Source organism: Megalops cyprinoides, chromosome 1 (genome assembly GCF_013368585.1).
Source record: "Megalops cyprinoides isolate fMegCyp1 chromosome 1, fMegCyp1.pri, whole genome shotgun sequence".
NCBI classification, from domain to species: Eukaryota; Metazoa; Chordata; class Actinopteri; order Elopiformes; family Megalopidae; genus Megalops; species Megalops cyprinoides.
In genome coordinates this window covers 59246711-59269528 of record NC_050583.1, presented here as the reverse complement: position 1 = coordinate 59269528, position 22818 = coordinate 59246711, and the positions used below count along the sequence as shown (strand labels likewise).

Genomic DNA, 22818 nt, shown 5'->3' with positions numbered 1-22818 from the left:
AGATTATGTTACATTGAGACATCTACTCCAAATATGTCGAAAGCATGATATTAACAAAAAAATGTTGAATGCTAAACATTTACTTACTAGCACAAACACAACTTCAAGTAGCGTTCCTTTCAAGAACCTATGGCGGATTAACTGTAAAGAGAGATTTACAGAAAATTACAGATCAGTATTGAATTAACGGCTCAATAAAACCAAATTAATTATACGCAGTTGGGGGAAAGGGCGTATAGTATCCCCCTGGGACCACAGTTGAGAGACTTGGGTATAATTTAAGCATTTCAAACTGAAAGATGTTCCACTCAGCTGTGTCACAGTATGGGCAAAAATGGCATGCTAATAATTGCTTGCAGGAAATATCTGCTGATATTAGTCAAGTATTTTCTTCTAGATGTCAGTCAGAATTTTTATGACAGCATAAGTGGTTTATTTTTAGAGCAACCCAATGCTCAAGACTCCTTAATGAGTGAGAATTAATCTCTTAACTCCTCATTGGATGAATCAAAACACATTTCAAGTTAATTTTAATGTTGTGTTGAGCATTAACAGCCATGATTTTGCCTCTTTGTATAGCCTAATATGTCAAGCATTTTGTTAGGCATTCAGTGCAGTTTTGTATTTCTGCAGCTTAAGCTCTCAAACTCAACCTCCCACATCTGCCAGCTAACTGCAACTGAGAAATGCCTTGCTGCTACAGATGCCATAATACACATAACTGGAATTTTCTCTGATATCTGTGTGTTTAATATTTTTAAGTACCAACCCTTTTAAATCCCCACGTCTTCTGGTAGTTATGTTGTTTTTTTTTTTTTTTTGAACAGGCACTGTTTGTCTTTTATTTATTTTTGTTTTGAAGGCTATATTTTCCTTTTTAATGGAAGGTCTAGCAATAATCTCTACTGTGTTATGGATTTGTTGTATGTGTTTAATGTATGATGTCTCTGCCGTTATTAAACATTTACACAACCATAATGCAAACAGCTTCTGTGTTTTATGATACTACAAGACAAGTCACAAAAATACATTAGTATTAGTAAGGGAACATATGAACGTAACCAAAATGTGTCTGCGTGTGAGAGTGCCTTGAATTAAAGAGGATTCTGGGAATTTGCTCAGATCTGTTCTTACCTTTTTGCCATTAGGAGTCATGTTCATCATGTCCCCATTGTACGTGCTTCTGTTGCACTCTTCAGCAAGAATTTCCCCCCTTTTCTACCAGACATCCCCTCTGAGGAAAATGAGCATTGGCATATTTACCTCAGGTGATACGCCAGTACTGGAATATGCAGTTCCCTCACTGGCAAACAAGTTAGTGTCTTTACAATCTGTAGATATTCCTCAGATGGAAGAATACCCTCAGTATAGTTGTAATTGGTAGCTAATCAAGACCAACACAGCACTATGTAAGGAAGGTTAGATTAAGCTCATTTTTATGTGCAATGCATTAACATGACTGCCCTGTTTTACTATGTCATATCTGACAAATAGTAGCTACTAATAACACCTCATATGTCCAAAATTTACCCTTGTACCTCTAAGGTTGCATTTTCCCAAATTTCAGACTGACATCCGTATTTATTTGGATTACCGACTAAAGTGCACATCACTCATGATCTAAAACCTTCACCACTGCCCAACTACATGATAGCATAGTATTTAAAAAGTGCAAAAATATTTAATGTAGGCTCATTCTCCTCAGAAAATGACTTTCTGAAACAAATTTCTGTACTTGGTTAGCATGCAGATCTATCCCAAAATGTAGGGGTAACTGTCTTTTCCTGCTTCATTATGATTCAGTACTGCCAACATTCACCTTGAAGGTGCTAAAAGAACTTGCATGCAAATGCAGATTCACAAAGAAAAAAATGAACTGCCACATCAGTTTTTACAGTTATGTGTTGTTTTTCCTTTGAGTTAATAATCAAGATGTCGATTGCAAACGGGACTTTTCATATTTAGTACTTTAGCAAAGACGTTTGAGTGCTCTTTCGTGCACTTAATGTGTAAATGTTACATTACACTCTTTGATTTTTGTCAGTTAATCCTGTACCACAAGTCATTAGTATTACTGTTAGACCAGAGAGATGTCGGAAAAAAATGAAACCACAGATCCAAATAACACTTTAATGACAGGTCTCATATTAGTTGGAAATCTGGAAGAAGAGGTTGCTATTACTCCATCTGGCCCTTCACCAATGAATAATATTTTAACAACTACAGCTGTAAATAAAGACTCAGTTTCGAAAATTATTATATTTGGATAATATACAGGTAGCCCGATTGTCGTCTTTAGACATTATTAGACCAACTAGCTAGTTAGATACTCACATTCCCACCGACATCTGCTTGGCAGCTAGCAAGCAAATAAGTGCGTTGGTCGAACACTTCACGGGACACTTTACCATAGCTACTTGTATTTACTCATTCTCTGTTAGACTAATTATTATCTTATTAGCTGTATCTGTATATGCGAGTTAGCCAATTAAGCTAAACAACTTGACTGGTTGATTTTAGAAACTTAACGTTAACAGTTAGCCAGTTACTAGCTGGTTTATAGTAAGCTATATTAACTATAGTATTGTAAGTATATTATAGTATAGTATAGTAACAGTAATAACGTGATTCGCAAACCACGAACTTTAAGCAAATAACTTTAACCATAATACGTTTTAAAAAAATAAAAAGTCAAGTTTTGCGAATATTACTTGATAAACGGCATTAAAATGTCAAGCAAAAAGTACATGTAAACAAATATCCATTAGTTTAAACATTCCTGCATTAGACACACTCCAATCCACAGTCCCTTGACACACCCTTCACGTCCCAGCTGTTGCCGCAAGACCTCTTACGTAAATTGACATTTCTTTCGTCAGGTTTGCGCTAATCTGCTCCTCCCTTCATAGTTTCCATGGCGATACATTTTTAAGATGTCCGAGTGGCTGCCTAAAATACAGAATCTACCTGTCTCTAAATAAATAATATTTCAAAGGCGTAGGCATATTAAAAAACTATCAGTTTATTCAACTGAATATGATAATTAACATACAGCGGTGAAAGTGTATATTTCAAGCCTTTAGTAATTAATTTCAAACAGGCACATATAAACCACCTTTCGGGGTAGGGTCCTTCGGTTTGAGGTTATGAGAGGTTGCTGTGGCATTGCAGTGTCTCCTTCACTTCGCCCTCCAGCTGGAGAGATTTACTGCGGCGGTGCGGCGCCTCAAACAGCCGGAAAATACAGCCCAAGTCCTAGTTTACCGCTCCATTTTTGACAGGTGAGTGGAGACATTACGTTTCGGTAACGTGTTTTTCGCGCATGGAATGCAGCGTAATGTTAGGTGTGTTCTTTCTGCCAGGAGTTTGCGAAGTTAGAACAAGGCCTTTTTTCGATTCCATAGAGGGCTGAAGCCTGTAACGTGCTCCCACACCGTGCAGGAAAAATGAAAGTAACCTATGTCGATAATTAAACTGTGGCACCGAATTATTCCTTAAGAAAGTGGGATATAGCTGTCTTTAGCTACTTAGTAGCTTGCTCTTATTTTGGTTTGACTCGGTCTGTGCTTTTATTTTGTGAAGAACATGCTCACTAGACTGGCTGGCAAACTAGCTAGCTAAGGACCCACCTTTTTTGCTTAGTTGGCTAGCTAGCTAGACTCCAGCTCTTTTGACAGATCATTTTGTAGCTTGGGGCGTTCAGCTTAAACTAGCTAGCCATCCAGTTTCGAAAACATGTTTGTGAAATGATAAAGTAATTCGTCTACTAAACTATTACACGCATACTGGTTTTGTCAGCTGGCAAGATTATGAAATCTCGCATGCGATGGCATGCTATCATTAGCTTGGCAAATTGAAGACGTAATGTAATTAAAGGTTACTTGGCTATCATTGGCTTTCGTGTCAACTAGCTAAAATACACTGGAAAGTAATCCACAGCTAGATACCTAGCACACTGTAAATATCAGCTAGTCATAGTGATATCCAAATGATAAATACCGACTCGCTAGCTACAGGGCTTGTCAAATTGTTAGCTTGCCAACTAGTTTGTAAGGATGCAGCTAACGATTGCTGGCGAGCTGTATTCAGTTTCAAGATGGCTACCTCTTTTTAGCTAGCAAGCTAATGTTCGCTACAATGCTTGCTCGCTTATCTTGTTGTAAAGGAAGTCATATTCGCTCATAGGTTGTTGCTAAGGGAGCTTGCTTGCCAGCTAGCCAGCGTTTCTGGCACTATAGGTACACCATAGGTAGTAACTAATAGGTAGAGTCTCAATTAACTAGATTTGGTGAACTCTGAACAGTTTTCATAATGGGGAATGGATAATAAATGGTTAATAAGTTTATTCATAACATGAGTAACCTGCCTTGTGTGCTTACGTTGAGTATCTAGCTACTACTCAGTTCTAACGACAAATGGTATATTAGCTAGTCGGGTAAGATATTAATAATATGCAGTGGAATGTGGTGTGATTTTTGAAGGGATTTTAATATTGCAAATGGGAGTAGTCCATTTGAGGGAAGCTGGCCAGACTGGTTGAGTTTAAATGCTTTTTGCCTGAGATGATTATGCAAATAAGATCAAAAGATGAACTGGGGCTGAAGGTGTATCCGAGTTATTCCGGTTTAAGTGAACAGAGTTTTAGGAGGAAAACTTCCTGCATAATGATTAACGTGCCTTAGCTCTAGTTATGTTGTTGCAGAGAAGCATAATATGGAAGCTAAGACGATCATAAATTCACTTTTGTGTGGTGACACATTGGTAGCTTCAGATTCTGCCCTTTCGCATTTCTGACCATTGAATGACTGCTTCCTCCTGGCAGCGACCAGTGACATAAAAGGTGTGGTCTGCCGCTGTCTGTGCCGATTGTCTGATTGGTATTTACCGCATTGTGAGGTACACACGCTTATCAAGATAATTAACCAAAGTTTCTCAAAAAAGGTCTCCGTACTGGATGTTTTAATTGGCATACTTGGTTTATAAATCATTTTCACCATTTCATTTTTTCATTTTTTTGGATGCATTTCATGAAGCATTCATTGCACAAGGATGGTACTTTTTACTTGTACTTACTAACTATATTTGTGTTTTTTTTTTTTTTAAATAGGTATAATGGCTGTCCCTCCATCATATGGTGACCTCGGCAAATCTGCCAAGGACATCTTCAACAAAGGATATGGTACAAATTCTTATCATTTATAAATAAAAATAATATTTATAATTGTTTATTTATTAATGTCCTTGATAGTTATTGAATATTTGCATAAATGCCTTGCATATTTTGAACAAGTAATTTGGTGAGAAATGGGGTATAATGGTTTCGAAATGTACAACAGAAGTCTTGAAATGTCCCTTGACCTGTGCATCAGCTCTTGAAGCTACATTGGTTTGCGAATGCTAACATGCTTGCATGAAATCCATCATCATTACATGTGTTTACTGAGAAGAATCTGTCCTGTAACATACTTAAGTGGTAATTTCCAACCAAAATGTGTACTGTAATGCACTGCCCTGTGTCACATGTAATAATTATTTGCAGTTTTATTACTGTACTTTTTATATAAAATGTTGATTTAACCAGAAGATGGTACACCATTAACATGAAGCTGCACATTGATACAGTGGTTGCATGTTGAATTTTTCTCTAGGTTTTGGTCTGGTGAAACTTGATGTGAAGACCAAGTCTGCTAGTGGAGTGGTAAGTTTGTGATATGGAATAATTCTTCAGATTCAGTTTTCTTCATATTTGTTTGAAATGTAGAGTAAAATCCACATGTGCTCTTGAAACATTTTTTATGTGGTTATCCCAAAACTAAACTTTTGAAGTGCTTCCATAATATTGATATAAAGTGGTTGCCATCAAAGAGACATTTATCAAGCACAAATAAAACCAAGCTCAGAGCTAATGCTGCTGAGAACCAGGCCTAGGCTTAGTGCTGTGGTTTTGATCCTAATTAGGTGGTTTCCATTCCATCTTTGTATCTTAGAACTGAGTAGCAGTCTTATCTTTTTCTGGTGGTGTCTTTGCAGTAAGCATGTGTTGCATGATTGTTTTGAATCTTTGCAGGAATTCAAAACCTCTGGTTCCTCCAACACTGACACCAGCAAAGTCAGTGGAAGCCTGGAAACCAAATACAAGTGGTCTGAGTACGGGCTGACCTTTACGGAGAAGTGGAATACGGACAACACCCTCGGAACAGAAATAACTATTGAAGACCAGGTACGTAGGGAAAAGGGTTGACTTAAAAAAAAAAAAGACATTCCCTCTGTATTTTGTTGTATTTATTGCTTTTTTATTTTCATAGATTGCCAAAGGCTTGAAGCTGACATTTGATACAACATTTTCACCAAACACTGGGTAAGTTGTCAACTGTTAACTGACAGTATTTTCATTTATGTTAGTGTCTTACAGGAGTAAACAGTTGTTGGTATATACTTGCATTTGTTGGGAGGAAAAACATTTTCCCAGCTAGCACTAAGTAATGTGACATGACACTGGCCATTGCTCTTTATATAGTTATGGGAGGTTGGCCAAGTTGAGTTCATAAAATTACTGGCCCTGCCCACACAAGCAATTGCGTAATGCAAGCCAGTGTTTGGGAGCATTAACAATGTGCTACAATTAAAATTAAGAATAGCATGTTTGTGTAAAGCTGTGAATTGGCCCATATTATACAGCCAAGTTCATCCACTGTTTTGAAAGGTTTTCCCACGTCATTGGTATAATATAGGTAAGGCATTTGGGGTACTGTCAAATAGCTGGGCTAAGATAGTTGTGATTTTCATAGAAATACTCATTCCAGCTATATCCAACTGTGCTCAGATAGGAATCTGAATGTATTTGTAATGCTGTCACGCAAATTGGTGAAGTGGCTTAAGCCAGCTAACAAGCATTATTTGTTAGTAATTAGCAAACTAATACTATGTGCTGAGATTCAAAGGTTTACCAATTCACAAGTTTGTAATGTTCTGAAGGTAAAGCAGCTGTTAATACAGGGTTTGGAAGTAAGTAAATTTTCAGCATTTCTATCTGTCTGACTTGCCTAGTTTTAAATGGCATATTACTATAGGTAGCATGGCTAATGCCAACTGATGGTAAATTGGAATTTTTTTTTTTTTTTTTTTTTATAAAGCGGGAGAGGCTAACCGTCATTCTGTGGTACTTGGCTTACGGATAATGTAATGACAGACAAAAGAACAGCCTTTGGATGTGCAGACGCTTTTATTGGGAACAACAATACTGAACACAGCTTGTAATAAAAAAAAATGATACCACTGCACCTTCACATATGCATTTGGTGTCTACCTGCACTCAGTTGGTTAGAACACGTTTTGTTGATGCCCTCTGAAGCTGATGGCCACACTGCCCAATTTTGCAGATATATTTTAGTTGAGGTAACTGAAAACAAATTGGAATGTGTTTGTTTAAATATGTTAAATGTTTACAAATTTGTTAGAATAATTAAAGAATTTAATCAATTTGTAATTGAGTTGTCTGAAATTGTCCGTGTACTCTCATAGCAGTAGTTTGAATTCTTATAATTAAAATCATACTTCTGGTTATATTGATATATCCGTGGCTTACCTTGACATACTTGTTTGAGAGAAAGTACAGTTGACTGATTCATATTCATTCAGCTTGACTGTTAATGCCCTGGTGTCCTAACAAGTCAGTGAAAAGTAGACCCAAGTGCAGATGTAAGTTCATTCAGCCATTGTAATTTGTGCAGAGTGTTTACCGTATTCAGTAGGCAATTTGAGGGGGGGGGGGGGGGGGGGGGAAAGCTATCCCCCTTGTTAGCAAAATGACCGAAATGCATCCCCCTTGTTAACCTGCCGTCCCCCCTCTCCATCCCCTAGTTAGTAGCAGAGAGAGTGCTGTGTGTGCATCTGCCACCTCCCCTGTTAAAAATGAACAAATCACCTACTGACCATATTTGATCCTTTTACACACGTATTAATTGCTAACATGGACATGGCCTGATGTGGCATTTGGAAATGGAGTCATAAATGGCATTGTCAGTGTATTAAAATGTTTGGCGTATTTTATAAATCTTAATTTTGGTCTCCGTTTCGATTTACTTGGTAGTTTTCCTTAATTAGCGTTAGCATTTGACAAGACTTCAGAGAAAGATTATTGGTGCCCAGAGCGTTAACTATTAAATTATGCTTTTCTTTTTATCAGGAAGAAGAGTGGGAAGGTCAAGACAGCCTACAAGCGTGAATATGTCAACCTGGGCTGTGATGTTGACTTTGACTTTGCTGGCCCAGCCATTCATGGATCAGCAGTTGTTGGCTATGAAGGGTGGCTTGCTGGCTACCAGATGACCTTCGAAACAGCCAAGTCCAAAATGACTCAGAACAACTTTGCAGTTGGCTACAAGACTGGTGATTTCCAACTGCACACCAATGTGTAAGTCTTAGACGGTACATGACTTAAGTCTAGTTTTTTAAAGGGTATGGGTGAGTTTTAGCCTGAAGAGGGACAGAGAACCATAGAAAGAAATGATGAAATGGGAAATTGGGCCTGATTTGGAGTATTTTGGTTTAAGGTGGAAATTGCTGATGATTATTGCTGAAGAGAGCTGGTGTAGATGGTGAATAGGAGTGGATCAAAATTGAAGTTTTGCTGTAGTGGATGGAGGATTCTTATAAGGAGAATTGCATAAGATGCACTGCATTCTCAGATCAGCAAGAGTTGAATGACATCATGTGTCAGTTTTCTAAAGAAAAAGGCGAGTAACATAGAAAGTTGCGAAATTGTGTTAGCCATCTGTTCTAGATAGAACAGCAGCATCCTCAGAGAGAAATGAAATCCAGCTTTCCGGAAACTTGTGGTTTCTTGATGCTCTCCAGTGTTTTGGCCAAAGGGTAGATGAGTACCTTTATTTGCTTGTCATTGGTTCAGTTAGAAATAACAGGGTTCTCTGTTTCTGTGTTTCACATGGCTTTGTAATGTTTCAGTAACGATGGATCTGAGTTTGGAGGATCCATTTACCAGAAAGTGAGTGACAAACTGGAAACGTCTGTCAACCTGGCATGGACTGCAGGCAGCAACAGCACACGCTTTGGCATTGCCGCCAAGTACCAGCTGGACTCCAGTGCATCCATCTCGGTATATCCATTGCTTGTTCATTGAGCTCTGTATCATTCTGTTCTGAAGCTGTGTATGTGTCTGTCTCACTATGAATCCATGTTGTCCAGAAACCATCAAGCTGTAATTGCTGGAGTAGGCATATTCAATCCTGTGTCGTTGAACATAACTAATACTTAAATTGGTCAAGCTGTCAGTGTTATTTTAACCTCTGAATTATATGTAGGCATCTGTCTGAATGAGTAGTGGTCCATAGTATTTCAGGAGACTGAAGGCTAGTACAGTCCTTAAAAAAAAAAAAGAAAAATTTAATGTTCCATGATTTTGAGTTGCCTGGAAATTGAAGCAATTTATTTGAATGCTGAAGATGGTTTTTATGCAATTTTTTTTCAGGCTAAAGTGAATAATGCCAGTCTGGTGGGAGTTGGCTACAGTCAAACCCTGCGACCAGGTATGTGCACATAAAGGACCTCCTTACATCTGCAGGTTTCAGTAGAAGGAATAATGAATCTCGCACTGAATTAGGGAATGTAGTGCCATACAGCCTGTTTTAAAGAAAAGCAATAAGCCTTTTAAATTCATGTTTCTCTTATGGACTTAATTCTCCATTATGCCCCTGTTCTGAAAAATGCTTTTTGATGTGGGTGTTTAATGTCATGAACAAGAACCTAAATTTTAACTAAAAACATTCTCATGTTTGTTCTTCAAATATGTCTCCACTCTTTCTGTCAGTTGTGAAACTGAAAGCAAGATATTTTGTATTGCAGAATTCATGATATCCTTCATTTATGTTTGTCAATTTACTTTACACATCTTAAACCAAAATTAATAATTTGGCACAATATAATAACTCTCTAACTTGTCTCTAAGAACAGTACATGTGTCATATAGATTTACTCCAGAGGTGTATGCACACTTGGTACCCTGAAAGACAAGTACAGACAAGAAAGCTTTTATGAGCTGGTGGCAAGCATCTTCCAGTGGTAGCATAAAGGAAAGAACAGGATCTTTTTGTTCTCAAAACTCAGATTCTTTAGCTATAATCTGTCTCTTCACCTTTGGTTATTTTCTCTTGTAGTTCCGATTTCTGTTTTGTTATAATAACATGCAGCATTTATTCCGACCCCCTCTGGTTGCATCTGGTCACCAGCCCACAATATCAAACCGCATTGAGGTTTCTGCCCTAGTGGCCTGCTCTTGTCTGCCCTGCGTCAAGATATCAGTGATTATTAGTTTTTTTTTTTTTTTTTTTTTTTTTTTTCTGGAATGCATTTTCAAAATTTTAGTTTGCGACACTTGTAATCTCCACATTCTTCTCTCGCAGGTGTGAAGCTCATCTTGTCTGCTTTGGTTGATGGGAAGAGCATCAATGCTGGTGGCCACAAGCTGGGACTGGGTTTGGAGCTGGAGGCTTAAGGGACCTCCCTATAGCGTCAGAGATGAAGGAATATCAGAAGAATTTGGCCTTAAATGTTATTTCCAACTCAACCAGCAGGGGAATTCTCAAAGGGATATGTTTGAAGCAACAAGATACCCGATCCTGTAATACTATTAGATGGTTGCCTGTCAGCTGGCATCCATACATTTGGTTTGTAGTTATTAAAGATGCTTGTAGTAGGTCAGTTATTTATACATTTCAATGTATCCAACACTCTGTGCGCTGCCATCAATGAAATACACCTTTCTCAAAAGTGGACATTTGTGAATGTTTTGCTTTTATTTTACAATGTTTGGTTGGTCAGACATCAGTGGTGGTTGTGGAGTGGGGCATGGCTGCTTTCTGATTTACTACAGTGTTGTTAATAACATGATATTCCTAAGTTCTCTGAACGTAGAATGTAAACCTCCAACATGTTATCCAGTACTCCAGCAGACACCTTTTATTTAAATATTGTCGTACCTCTCTTCTCATTCACACATGGGGCATGCTTTCGCAGTTTTGTTCTTTATGCTTTGCCAGCCATCAGGACTACTGGAAATTAAAAGGAAGTGAAACCTACAGATGAAAACCTCCCTTAAGCTGAGCAGTTTTTGGGTGGTTACTATTCATATTATGAGGAGTAGCTTCCCTGCTGTGAGAATCAGTAAGTTGTAGACCAGCGTATTTGGAGAGACTGGCCGGTTTTATTTTCTACCTTGCAGGTGAAAATGGTAATGAAAGTACACAGTACTGCCAAAGTGGAATTTCTAGAATTGCTTAAAATGGAATTCAGTACTAAAGCTGTCAGTGCCCCCCACCATGTTATTGACTGGCTAAGACATTGCTGATGAGAAACCTCAGAAGTCCTCTTGTGTATGTTAAAACTTTTCAATAAAGTCTTTGAACTCGAGAAAGCTTTTGTCTCCAGCATTGGATTTCAGAAGAGAAACTAACTGGTAGTTATTCACCAAAAAAAAGTTTGCATTTTTCATCCAAATGCTCAATTTAAACCGCTAAGCTTAGTCTACCATATGCAGTGAAGATGCACTGAAAATTGAATTTCACTCTTCACCGTTCATGTGATGTTGGAAAAATACTGTGGCTATTTTCAGTGATCTTTATATTTGGGAATGTAGGCCTTTGCAGTGTTGGATGGAGTGTGTAATTAGTTGGTGTCTTGAAAATGAATACATGGAAAGTTTTTATTTTTATCAAATGCAATGCACTTGGTTTTAAAATTACAGAAAGAAAGTAAGTAAAACTCAGTTGGCTCATTTGAGTATCACTTTGGGAATCGAGAGCTCATCTTAAATCTGTATCAATCTGAGCAAATAAAGACCTGTCACTGATCATTAATGTTATTTTTAGCAATGTACTATCTGGGGAAGCTTTTTTAAGGTTATATGAATGGTCTTATGATATGTAGTATTAAATATGTACTAGAAATGGCCTGTAAATTTTCTGGGGTTGACGAGTGAATATGATTAAAGATTGGGAAATGAAGTTATTTGTATAAGAAATAAGTGTGGGAGAATATTAAGTTTAACGGATCTCTACCTTTGGAAAATCCTCATTTATGTTGAGTGGGATTAAAGAGAGCTCAATTTTACTATTGACCTAATAAGCTCTTGTTTGAAAGTGCAATTGGAAGTTTTATTTGACTAGAAGAGTAGTTCAGGATGTTCTTGACAGACTCTAAGCATGTCAAAACCAATCAAGTTTAAAACCCAAGAAAGACACAAAGAATGAACATTTTTCTTTTTCAAATGCTATTTATTTTTGCTTCAGAATTTAAGCAGTCACTCTTGACTTTAAGCTCCTGTATGAATGGAAGTAAGGTACGGGTGAGGTGGTTTTGTTTAGTCTGAGTTACATTCAAAGCCAGTTAGCTTACTCATTCATGTATGTTGCTCTTCTGCTTTTGGGATTTCTTCAGTTCTCACCATTTACATAGATACATTCATTACGCTATATTGCTTTGAGACTATTCATGCAGTTTTAATCGTACATTTAATTTCACATTTTATGCATTTTTTTTTTTTTTTGCTTGCAAGTCAACATATCTTACGGCGAAGTCTTAGGTTCCGATGTTTTGTCTTTGATCGTTTCAGCGTGAATCTCACTTACGGGTCCTTTTGTTCCATCTGATTTTTTAGTAGTTTTTTCCGGTGTAGTGGCCTCGCTCTCATACAACCCATTCTCTTCAGTCTTTGGCTCACCATTCTCTTTAATCTTTTTTGCCATATCTGTCTTGTCTTTCACATCACTTATAGGGACCACATCTTTGCTTTCTGGTAAATCCTTTGTGGAACCAACTTCCTTAACAGTCTTTTCACCCTCAGAATGGCTAGTGGTCTTTTCTGTGGGCTTGGTCTCCTCACTATCAGGGCCTCTTCCTTTCACATCTTTAGGTTCCTCTGTTTTCAAAATTGGTTTTTCTTCTTTGGGCAGAGAAATGGTCTCAGTTTTTTTAAATCCTTCTGGCTCTTGAGATATCTTCTCAGCAGCTTTGTCTTTGTCTGGCTGAGCTATTTTTGCCATTACCGCAGGTGCATCTTCAGATATAGGTTCCTCAGTTAAATACTTTTCTGCCCCTTCTTTCTGCTCAGGTTTGACTTCATTGCTTTTCTCCTTGGAGTCTGTGGATTGCTCTGTGTCCAGTTTTTCAACACTGATACCTTTACTCTCTTCTTTTGGGAGAAGAGTGGCCTCTGGTTTTTTAGATCCTTCTGGTTGTTGAGATATCTTCTCAGGAGCTTTGTCCTTGTTTGACTGAGCTATTTCTGCCATTACTGTAGTTGCATCTTGAGTCATAGGTTTCTCCATTAATTCTTTTGCTGACCCTCCTTCCTGCTCTTCTTTTACTGCTTTTTCCATCTCTTTACAATCTGTTGATTCCGGTTTGTCCAATTTTTCAGTGCTGGCACTTTTACTTTCTTCTTTTGGCAGAAGGGTAGCCTTGGGTTTTTGGGATCCTTCAGGTTCTGATGCTGTCTCATCAGCAGATTTGTCCTTGTCAGGTTTTGCCATTGCTGCAGATGCATCTTGAATCAGGGGTTCCTCAGTAACTTTTGGTGAAAGTCCTTTCTGTGCTGCCTGTACTCCATTTTCCACCTCTTTTAAGTCTGTGGATTCCTCTGTGTGAAGCTCTTCAGTGGTTTTACTCTCTACCTTTGGCAGAGGGATAGTCTTGGTACTTGGAGCTGCTTCTGGTTCTTCAGCTACCTTTTCAGTATCAGATACCTTGCCAGGATCAGTGGGTTTGGGTGGCACTTCCTCCTTCCTACTGTCTTCTTCAGGTTTTAATGGACTCTCCACAGTCTCTTTGAAGGACTCTTTGGATGTGACCTCTGTGGCTGGTGGTGTTTCTTGTTCACTCTTTTTAGTTTTCAAACTGGAATCCTCTAGTGACTTTCCAGGATCTATATGCTCCTTTACAAGTTCATCTTTGCCTCCTTTCTCAATAGGCTCAGAAATGTCTTTTGCCTGTGACATAACAGGGCTTTCTGTGTCTTGAAGCTGTTCTCTGCCCTTAACCTCAGTAGGGCTATGGGCCATTTTCTCAGGTCTTTGTTCTTTATCATGCTGAGCTGCTGCACTTTGATCCTTTTGGACCTTGTCTTCTTCCTCACTCTCTTCTGACCCTTTGGTTTCTTTTTCCTGTTTTGTGTCTTGAGAAGGAACCTCTAGTTGTAACTCTTCTTTATCACCCCTCTCTGTGGTACCCTCACTGTCTGTCTGCTGTGGGGACATTTTAGCTGTCACTTCCTCAGTTTCTTTGTACTCTGCTTTAACTATGTCTGTACGCTCCTCTTGTAGTTTTTCTGCAACACTTTCCTTCACCGGCTCTGTAATTTCCACTGCATCGGGGGTCTTTTCTGTCTCCTCCTTTTCAGCATCAACTACGTCTACTTTTGCCTTTGTCTCCAATTCCCCTGCTAAGCTGTCAGCTGGTTCTGTATCAGTTATTTTTTCCTCTGGGCTTGCTTTACCTTCAACAGGCTTTCTGTCATCAACCTCCTCTGTCTCTTTGGAAGCAGGTATTTCCACGTCTGCAGTGTCAGCTGTTTTCTCCTGCTCTTCCTCTACGGTTGGAATGTCCTCTTCTTCTGCAGCCACCTCAGCTTCGATAGTCACCTGGGCCTTCTCCTCCTCTTCACCACTCTCCCTCTCTGTCCCTGTGGATTCTCCTCCTCCACTGATTTCTTCTGACTCTGATTCCTCAATCTCAGTCATCTCCACTTCCCTTGTTGTTTCTGTTATGATCTCTTCTACAAACTTATACTGTGGCTCTGCTTTGGTGGTTGTACCCCCGTGTTTGGCAAAGCATGGAAGAGTATAGACGGGGGACTGCCTGTACACATATGGCACTGAAATATGGGTACCGGAGATGGAGGAAAGTCGTGTTTCTTCACCTTCCAGAAGTTTCCTGAAGAAAGATATGGAATAGCTTTGGAAAAGAAATATAGTAACACTTTCCAGAACAAAATTTACTAACCCCCCACCCCCAGATATAAAACTGTACTCTTTAATATATCTTTTTTTATCTCAGTCCTTTATTTTTTATATTGATAGTAATGCTAAACTAGGTGACATAAACCCTTCATTTCTAAATTAAATAGAAATTAACAGCTCTACCAAGAATCCAATGAGAAATCTGTAGCTACCTAGCTTGGAGGAACAATTCACCCTATGAAAGTGGTCCAAGGAGACCGCTAACCTTCTCTAGGCTAACTGACCAGATGTCAGGAGCCTGAAACTGTAGGGAGAATTAAATCAAAACACTAGTGCTTGGGCTGTAAGAGTAAACAAGCTTAACGAGTCACAAGATAGTTATAACAGATTGATGCCCAGTCAGCTAGGTACATATAATCACACTTAAAATGATGTTTACCTGTGAACTAACAGTGGAGCATTTTGTTGGATACATTTCATGTGACACTTTTCAGAAAGGCTCAACAAGACCTCTTTAGTTCAAGTTACAGGAGCAGAAAATTAACATTAGATCCTACCCTTTTTATGTTAACATTATACACCACCAGTCAGGACCCACTGGTGGGCTGTGAAAGGAACTGAGATAGGATTTGAGATAGAGATGGAAAACACATTATTGCCCTCCCATAGATATTGATACAAATCTAATCAAACATTGAACTGGGTAATCCAGGACTACATGGCATTACTCTGACATACATAAAAAGTGACTGTATTTCAACAAATTTAAGATATATTTTAACTAGCAGTTGTTCGCGGAGAATGTATTCACTTGCTGTGAATAATCATGGGCTTGGAAAGTTTGATACACCTAAAATAGTGTGTAGAATGGCTAAACAATTTTACTTGTGTTTATGTATCTGGAACAAAGTAAAGCAACTCCCTACACGTTTGTGTTTGACAATAACCTGAGTAAATGTGTTGATGATGTTTACCTGTAAGATGCAATTTCCACATCTAGAGCCATTTTCACATTGAGCAAGTCCTGATATTCGCGTAGATGGCCCGTTATTTCGCACTTCGTGCGTTTTAGCTCATGCTCCAGCTGCCCGATAGTGTCCTGAAAAAGTATTAACAATGTGAGCTCGTAAAGCCTTGACACTGTAGGACTATCCACACAGAAACAGGCACTACGCCAGAAATATTTTATTGCCAGAGGGACTACACATTCTACATTCTGGTTTAATTCAGTTTATGTCCCTATATATTATTCGCTGAACTAAGGTGGAATACTCCAGGTGGAATTTTCCGTGTCGCAAACGCAGGCACAAAATTTTAAATGCAAATCTTACTATGCACTTGCCTTTTCTCAGGAAATCATTCAATAAGCTGTTAATGACATCATAAGGCACACAGAAAAACTGAATCGACGAAACAAAACTAGCAAACACACAGTTACTGAATACTGTTTCAAATGAATTTCATCAGTCAGCCAGGGACTTCTGCAGTAACATAGCCGGCATGTCTAGACTTAATCAGGGTTATATGAGGATTTGATACAATTTTTAACAGCAATGACTGTGATGAAGATAGCTATAATACTCATACCTGGTAATGACTGATTTCTGCGTCGTGCCGTTCCTCGAGGGCATTCAGTTGGCTCTCCAGGGCTTCTTTCGTGCCTTTCACAGTCTCAAGCTCGATGCTCTTATACTGCAGCTGCCTTCTCTGCTCATGAATTTCTTGTTTAGTGGCCTGGAGGGCTTCTCTGTTCATTTCTGCGGCTTCTGTTAGTTTTGCCACTCGAGCCCGGAAACATTCTTCCGTCTGTTGGACGTTAGAGCTAGCGTGACCTTCAAGTTGCTTTCTAATATCCCTCAAAGCCGCAGTGATGTCTGCTTTCCCAAAATCTCTCATTTCGACCGTTGAAACCTGTGCCTCTCGAAGTTGAGCCATCATTTCAGACACCTCCTCTTGATGGTTTTTCTTCAGGAAAACAATTTCTTCAACAAGAGATTGGACTTTCTTGTCCAGGTGCAGTTTTGAAAGATATGCGTCATTAATATCCTTTTTCAATGTCATAATGCTGCTCTCCGCATCTGACCTATGACGAGCTTCTGCCTCACATTTTTCTCTTAAAATGTATAAATCTTGTTCTAAATGTCGATGTTCTACCTCAATCGTTCTCTTTTGCATGGTTATCTCATGAACTAATTTCCTCAGATCTTTTATCTCGGGGTCATACACCTGTGACAGAGAAGCTGCTTTCTTTTGCCTGAGTTGCTCGATTTCACTCTCTAATATTTTGTTCTGAGTTTCCAAAAGCCGAACCTTTTCTGTGAAGCCAGCGAAACGTTCGTTGAGACCCTGTAACAATTCCTTTTCATTCAGGTTTGTCGGCTGCCTTCCCTCGGAAAACTGATGTGCGAAATCAAAGCTGTTGGTTGGTCTCAAAACCGACCCAAATTCTTTCTTCTGCATCACGTTGCTTCTTTTCAATCGCGAAGAAGGCTGAAACTGATAACACTCAGTTTTAGTTCTCCTTTGAGGAGAACGCGCAAGATGCTCCATGCCGTAGCTCACCTCTGATTGAACAGAAAAGCTGTGCCGGTGTGCAAAAAGGGCTATACCGGCTCCTTTATATACGCACAGAGAGTTTGCGCTGTCGGATGGAACTGTCCACAGTGCTAAAACGTAGAGGATCAGCTGTTCGGTTGGAGGCGTGCCAGTTCGGCGTTTGCTGTTTCCTGAGGACGCTGTGTGGACTGATAAACATTGGTGAGCTTACTAGTGCTTTTGTGATTACTTCTATATCTAAAAATGTAATAATATGTTATAATATTATATATAATTATTATATATTAATAAGTTACTCCGATTTTTGTTGTTTCTGGAATCGAACAAATATGTATAGGTAGGTAGATATCTAGCTTGGAGAATTTTTTTGCAGTATTATTTGGTCTACCAAATACTTTAAAGGTTTAAGCCAACCTGGCGTGATCAAATAATTACTTGAAAGTATTTTTGACTGCATGGAATACTATAAAAACCCATGGTGCATTTTTAGAAATTGTGTGAATAAACTAATGAAATGAGGCAAATTTTCACAAAACATACACTCATGTTAGGGTTAATGAACAGGGGTTGCCTGTCATCTAGATACACATTATACAAAAAAAAAAAAAAAAAATTGTGAATGATGAATTTATATCTGATCTGTCAGTGTAAAATATTGACAGGACGGTCTCCCTCCCCCTGAGTTCCTCAGGGACCCGTTGGTGTAAAAAGACATCCACAGGTAAAAGCTGTTTTCCATGAACTGCTGAATGTTCACTTCTGGCAGATGTGTAGGCATTACCTCAGCAGTAAAGGAAAGCTCTGTGGTGACTCCTCAGTGTTTTGTCATTTTCATGCGTCTGCTCTTTTGACCTTAGGGTTTAAGCGTATGAATTAGCCTAACATAAAATAGCCTGTCCCACAAAATGTCTTTGTCACACGGCTAGACCTTTATTAAAGGGTAATGCAGACATAACATTTATCACCTTGGTGAAATATGATACTAATACTCAAAGAGTGTACTTTTTTTAAAGAAAGGTGTCTGAGGTGGGTGATATCGTTAGATAGGAATATGATTGTTGAGAAGTGCATATGGGTAGGTGATATGAATAGATTGATAGACTCTATAAACCTGGATTTACAGTGGTTTTGTTTCCAATCAAATTGGCACCAGGCACTTTACAATGCATTATTTCCAGAGGGAAAAAAGAATTTAAAAATGACTCCCTGATCCATTGCAAAAGGTGATCACAAAAAACTCAAAGATTTGTTGTTATATACACATGCAATTGTTACATGTCACTGATGATGACATGTAACAGTTGAATCATGTGGGGTCTGTCTTATACCCTCAGAGGCTGAGAGTTGATGGTTTGTAGAAAGTCAGTAGAGTACTGGAGCAAGGCTGAGTTCAGGTTCCTTTGCTATTTATGATCATTGGTCAGGTCGGGTCTCTGAGCTGACCTAGCTATCATCATTGCCGGTGGAACTCGGGGCAAATTGCTTTTAGCTCAGCTTGTAACTTATTGGTTCACAGAGTGATTCACACGGCAAGAACAGAGGTTTGAACCTAACTCACAGAGGTGTGGCCCTCTTTCACGTTTATTATATATAATTTAATCTATAATAAATGTGAAAGAAATTGATGAAACCTCACTAAGTTGTCGCTGGACGTATTCAAAAAATGACGATAATGGATTCCCTGTTTTATCGGCCTTCATAGTAGGCCTATTGGCGGACATTACCAGGAATCCTGCATAATACACTCCCTGGCTTAACTACCCTTTGGGAGCACCAGACTTCAGCATCCATCCATTGGCAGTAAAGGAATGATGCTGTATTTGCATAATTGCTTATGATTTCTGATTAGTATGGGTTGGCTGTAGAATGATTAGATTTAGATTATTTTTTTACTCAAAATTACTATGATGTGCATTCATTGATACAGTGGCAGGGATAAATATGAATTTATTTTCCTTTTAAAGGATGGATATAATACCCATATCCTGCATGCTTGTACTAGCAATTTCATTGAGTGCATTATTAGTAATGATATCAGATGTATCATTATCTTCTATAAGTATATTCTCTACATTATTGAAGGATCACCTCAGATATCTATGGTTAGTGTTGTGAAGTGTAAAGTGAATCTTCTGTAACAGGAGATATTTTAGTATCTTTTATCTTTTAGTATCTCTATCAGTTTTGATCAATGGGAAAGGTGCATATTTCTGAGTGATATGAGATCCTTGTGGCTAAAACTATTATTATGGCCAAATTCTGCAGAGAAGTACATCATCCTATAAAATATAATTCAATATAGTCCAAATAGACGCACAATGTAACATACTTAATATCACCTATGCTATCCAGAACAAAGGTGATATTAGGTGTCATGTGATTTAGACAGGATATTATTGAATGGTGTTGCCATGAAAAGAACAGGATTCTACCCTTACTTATTTGTGAGTTTTATAGTTAAACAAAGAAACAAATTCAATTGTTTTATATATTTTAATGCTATAATATACAAGATTACTATCACACAGCAGTGTATTGCCTTGTCCAGTGTAATTATCAGTTATTAACATATAGCACTGTTTAGAGAGTTCTGACTTCAATACAGTATTAAACAAAAATTCTGTTAACTTTTTTTCAGTTTAGCAACCTAATGAATCAAATACCCAAGCAATGCTTTACAATGCTGCTGTATTCATAGCAAAGGTGGCTAATATGATACCTAGCCCTTAAAAACACTGTGGTGATATTTTGCTTTGGTTATTTTGGTAATTAAAACTGGAGGTAGCACCTTACTTTCCCATTTTGTTGCTTTGCTCCAGGACTGCAGAAACAGAGCAAGTGAAGCCCCATTCGAACAGTAACAGCCTTTGCTAGCCGCTGTATAATATCAACAACAACTTGTTGCTAGGCGGGGGTAGTTCAGTTGATCCTATCTGAGATGCCTGGACAAGTCTCTACATCAGAAGCCAGCATTAGCTTTCAGACATTTTCAGCTCAGTTATGACAAGCTTGCTAAGCAGCATTAGTTTTTATAGGGATTATATCCCTTTACACAGTTCCATTGACTTTGATTGACTTTTGTCAATGTTTTTACAGCTAAACATGGTGTTGTTTGTTCAATTACTCAATATGCCTTCTCTGGCATAGCTGAAGAGGTGATGATGGTAAATATGTAGGAAAAGGAAGGTATCATTTACCTTCAAGTCTGGCCAGTTTAAAGACCTTTGTCATGTAACTGGCACCTGGATCTGTCAAAACACAGATACATGACATCTTTCTTACATCTTATCTTAATAGTGAGGGCCAAAAATCATCCTACAAGACTTTTAGATGTGTTTCAAAGTTCAAAGCATTCTCAAATGAGCCTTTTCCATCGATCGTATGTAAGAATCCAATGATAACTCTTGATTTCTCTTTCTGTGTGAGTTGGCTAGTTTGTTCAATATTTTGTGGCAAATTTCCCATTCAGTGGATTTCTTGCAGCTTCATCCTTGTACTGTTTTAAAGGCTCTGTTTCTGATTTCTTGTTAAACAAATAGAAGTTCTCCATAATATTGATTGAAGGCCTGTTTGTCAGCAGGTTTGAGATCCTGCTCAGTTCCTGAAAAATGTGCTGTTCCCAGGTTTTGGACATATGCATAAAATTTTGCCAGCTCCAGTAAATGCATGATAGAGTGAGACAGATTGCCTCTTCTAAATGATAAACAAAGAGACTGATTAATTCAGATGCATTTTCTTCAAATGTGATTTGCTTACATTTGTAGTTCAGGGCTATCTCAAAATGGAAACTTGAGGAATTGTTTTTTTTTTTTTTTTTGCAGCGTTGTGTGTAAAGCCTGGTCAAACACTTCATCTTTCTTATCACCCTTGCTAACTTTAAAACCACACTAAGGTCATGTGGAGATACACTGAGAGCTATCTGCATATATTCCCTGGTCTCCCCTGCGTTTTAGTCCCAAGTAAACCAAGATCATGGCATTGTGAGGATTCTTCAGATTGAATCTTCATCATCCACTCCCCATTCATCTATGAAATTGAAACAATGTAAAGGCATAACCTGCGTTCCACTCTTTATCACCTGGTTCACTTCGCTGGGCCTTAAAGAAGTATTCTTTTCCTTTCTCAAAGTGTTTTGCAGGGAACCTCAGAAGTGACCATGCCCTCTCCTCATAAACTTTATGGTCAGGGGAGAAAGTGATGGCAAGGGAAAAGCTCTGACTGATTTCCTCCAACATCTGCAGGTAGGTCTGAGGTTTAGAGTGCTCGCCCATGTGATACTACACCCAGTAAATGTTTCCATATGTAGCAATACCATTCTTATGTACATGTTGGCTTTCCTCCTCTGCCTTCTTTAGATTCTCCAAGGCCTCCTCATTCACACCCTGCAAGTAGTTGACATGAGCGAGATAATTGTAGGCTCGGCCTTTCCTGTTTCCCGTAGAAGTCATTTGTGGCACAGAAAGTGTCTCAAGGAGTCTGATTTCTAAAAAGGGAGATTGTGATAATCTTTTCTCATATCCCACGCAGAGTCCAACTCCAGCCTCTTCAATTTTTTGAGTAACAAGGCGACTCTGCTTGTGTTTCACTGTGCGCAACAACAATAGGAGACTAATCAGGACAATAATTCCTAATTGAGAAATAGCACCAGCATTGAACTTGTTGCGAAATGTATCACAGAGATAGTCATGTATTGTATCAGTGGCTATTATTATAACACCAGCAACATGTGCAGGTATGCCATTGATCATTTTACTGCATTTATTAAAACATCCATATTCCAAGGTGCAATTTAGGGCGCTTTTTATAACTGGTGAAAATGTGGAATGAAGCCATAATTGTAGTGTTATTGTAATCGTAGTGTTACTTACTGAAATGTAGCCAACTAGAAGAGAATTGAGATGAAAGCAAGGTATCAGGAACCTCATTAATGCGTTTGTAATGAAACAGACAGGGATCCAAGTGCGGTTAAGGGTCTTTAATAACAGAATCCAAAAACGTGGTCAGGAACAAAACAGGTCAGCAACGGGAAGCAGCAGTACACCAATCCAAATCCAAAAACACAAGCAAGGTCCAAAGAGCAGGCGAAGGGTCAAAACACAGGAATCACACGAGAGAACAGCAGAGGGCAGGCTTGGAAGAGTCACAGGAACAATACCTCACAATGAGGCAACTGAACTGAGTCCTTAAATAGCCAGGGCTTGATTGAGGAATGGTTACAGGTGTGCTTGATGCGTGGGAGTGGTTGAGCAACGCTGAACTGGGCGTGGCTGGTCTGGCTGAGCGGGTTGAACTG

General features: G+C 38.7%; 2 protein-coding genes and 1 pseudogene across 2 annotated transcripts; 1 reads left to right on the top strand and 2 right to left on the bottom strand.

The window, feature by feature from the left end:
* Positions 1-3156: 3156 nt before the first annotated feature.
* vdac2 (voltage-dependent anion channel 2) lies at positions 3157-11429 on the top strand. Its single transcript, XM_036530299.1, has 9 exons — positions 3157-3281; positions 5108-5179; positions 5649-5698; positions 6068-6220; positions 6306-6358; positions 8186-8413; positions 8965-9115; positions 9488-9545; positions 10419-11429. Exons 2-9 carry the CDS (start codon positions 5113-5115, stop codon positions 10508-10510), a joined length of 852 nt encoding a protein of 283 aa, XP_036386192.1. The 5' UTR covers positions 3157-3281; positions 5108-5112; the 3' UTR covers positions 10511-11429.
* Positions 11430-12266: 837 nt separating this feature from the next.
* Positions 12267-17547, bottom strand: LOC118794070 (neurofilament medium polypeptide-like). Its single transcript, XM_036552597.1, has 3 exons — positions 16557-17547; positions 15944-16068; positions 12267-14943 (listed from the first exon to the last, which is right to left on the bottom strand). Exons 1-3 carry the CDS (start codon positions 17517-17519, stop codon positions 12579-12581), a joined length of 3453 nt encoding a protein of 1150 aa, XP_036408490.1. The 5' UTR covers positions 17520-17547; the 3' UTR covers positions 12267-12578.
* A 2767-nt stretch (positions 17548-20314) lies between these two features.
* LOC118792435 lies at positions 20315-22450 on the bottom strand (annotated as a pseudogene).
* Between the last annotated feature and the right edge of the window lie 368 nt (positions 22451-22818).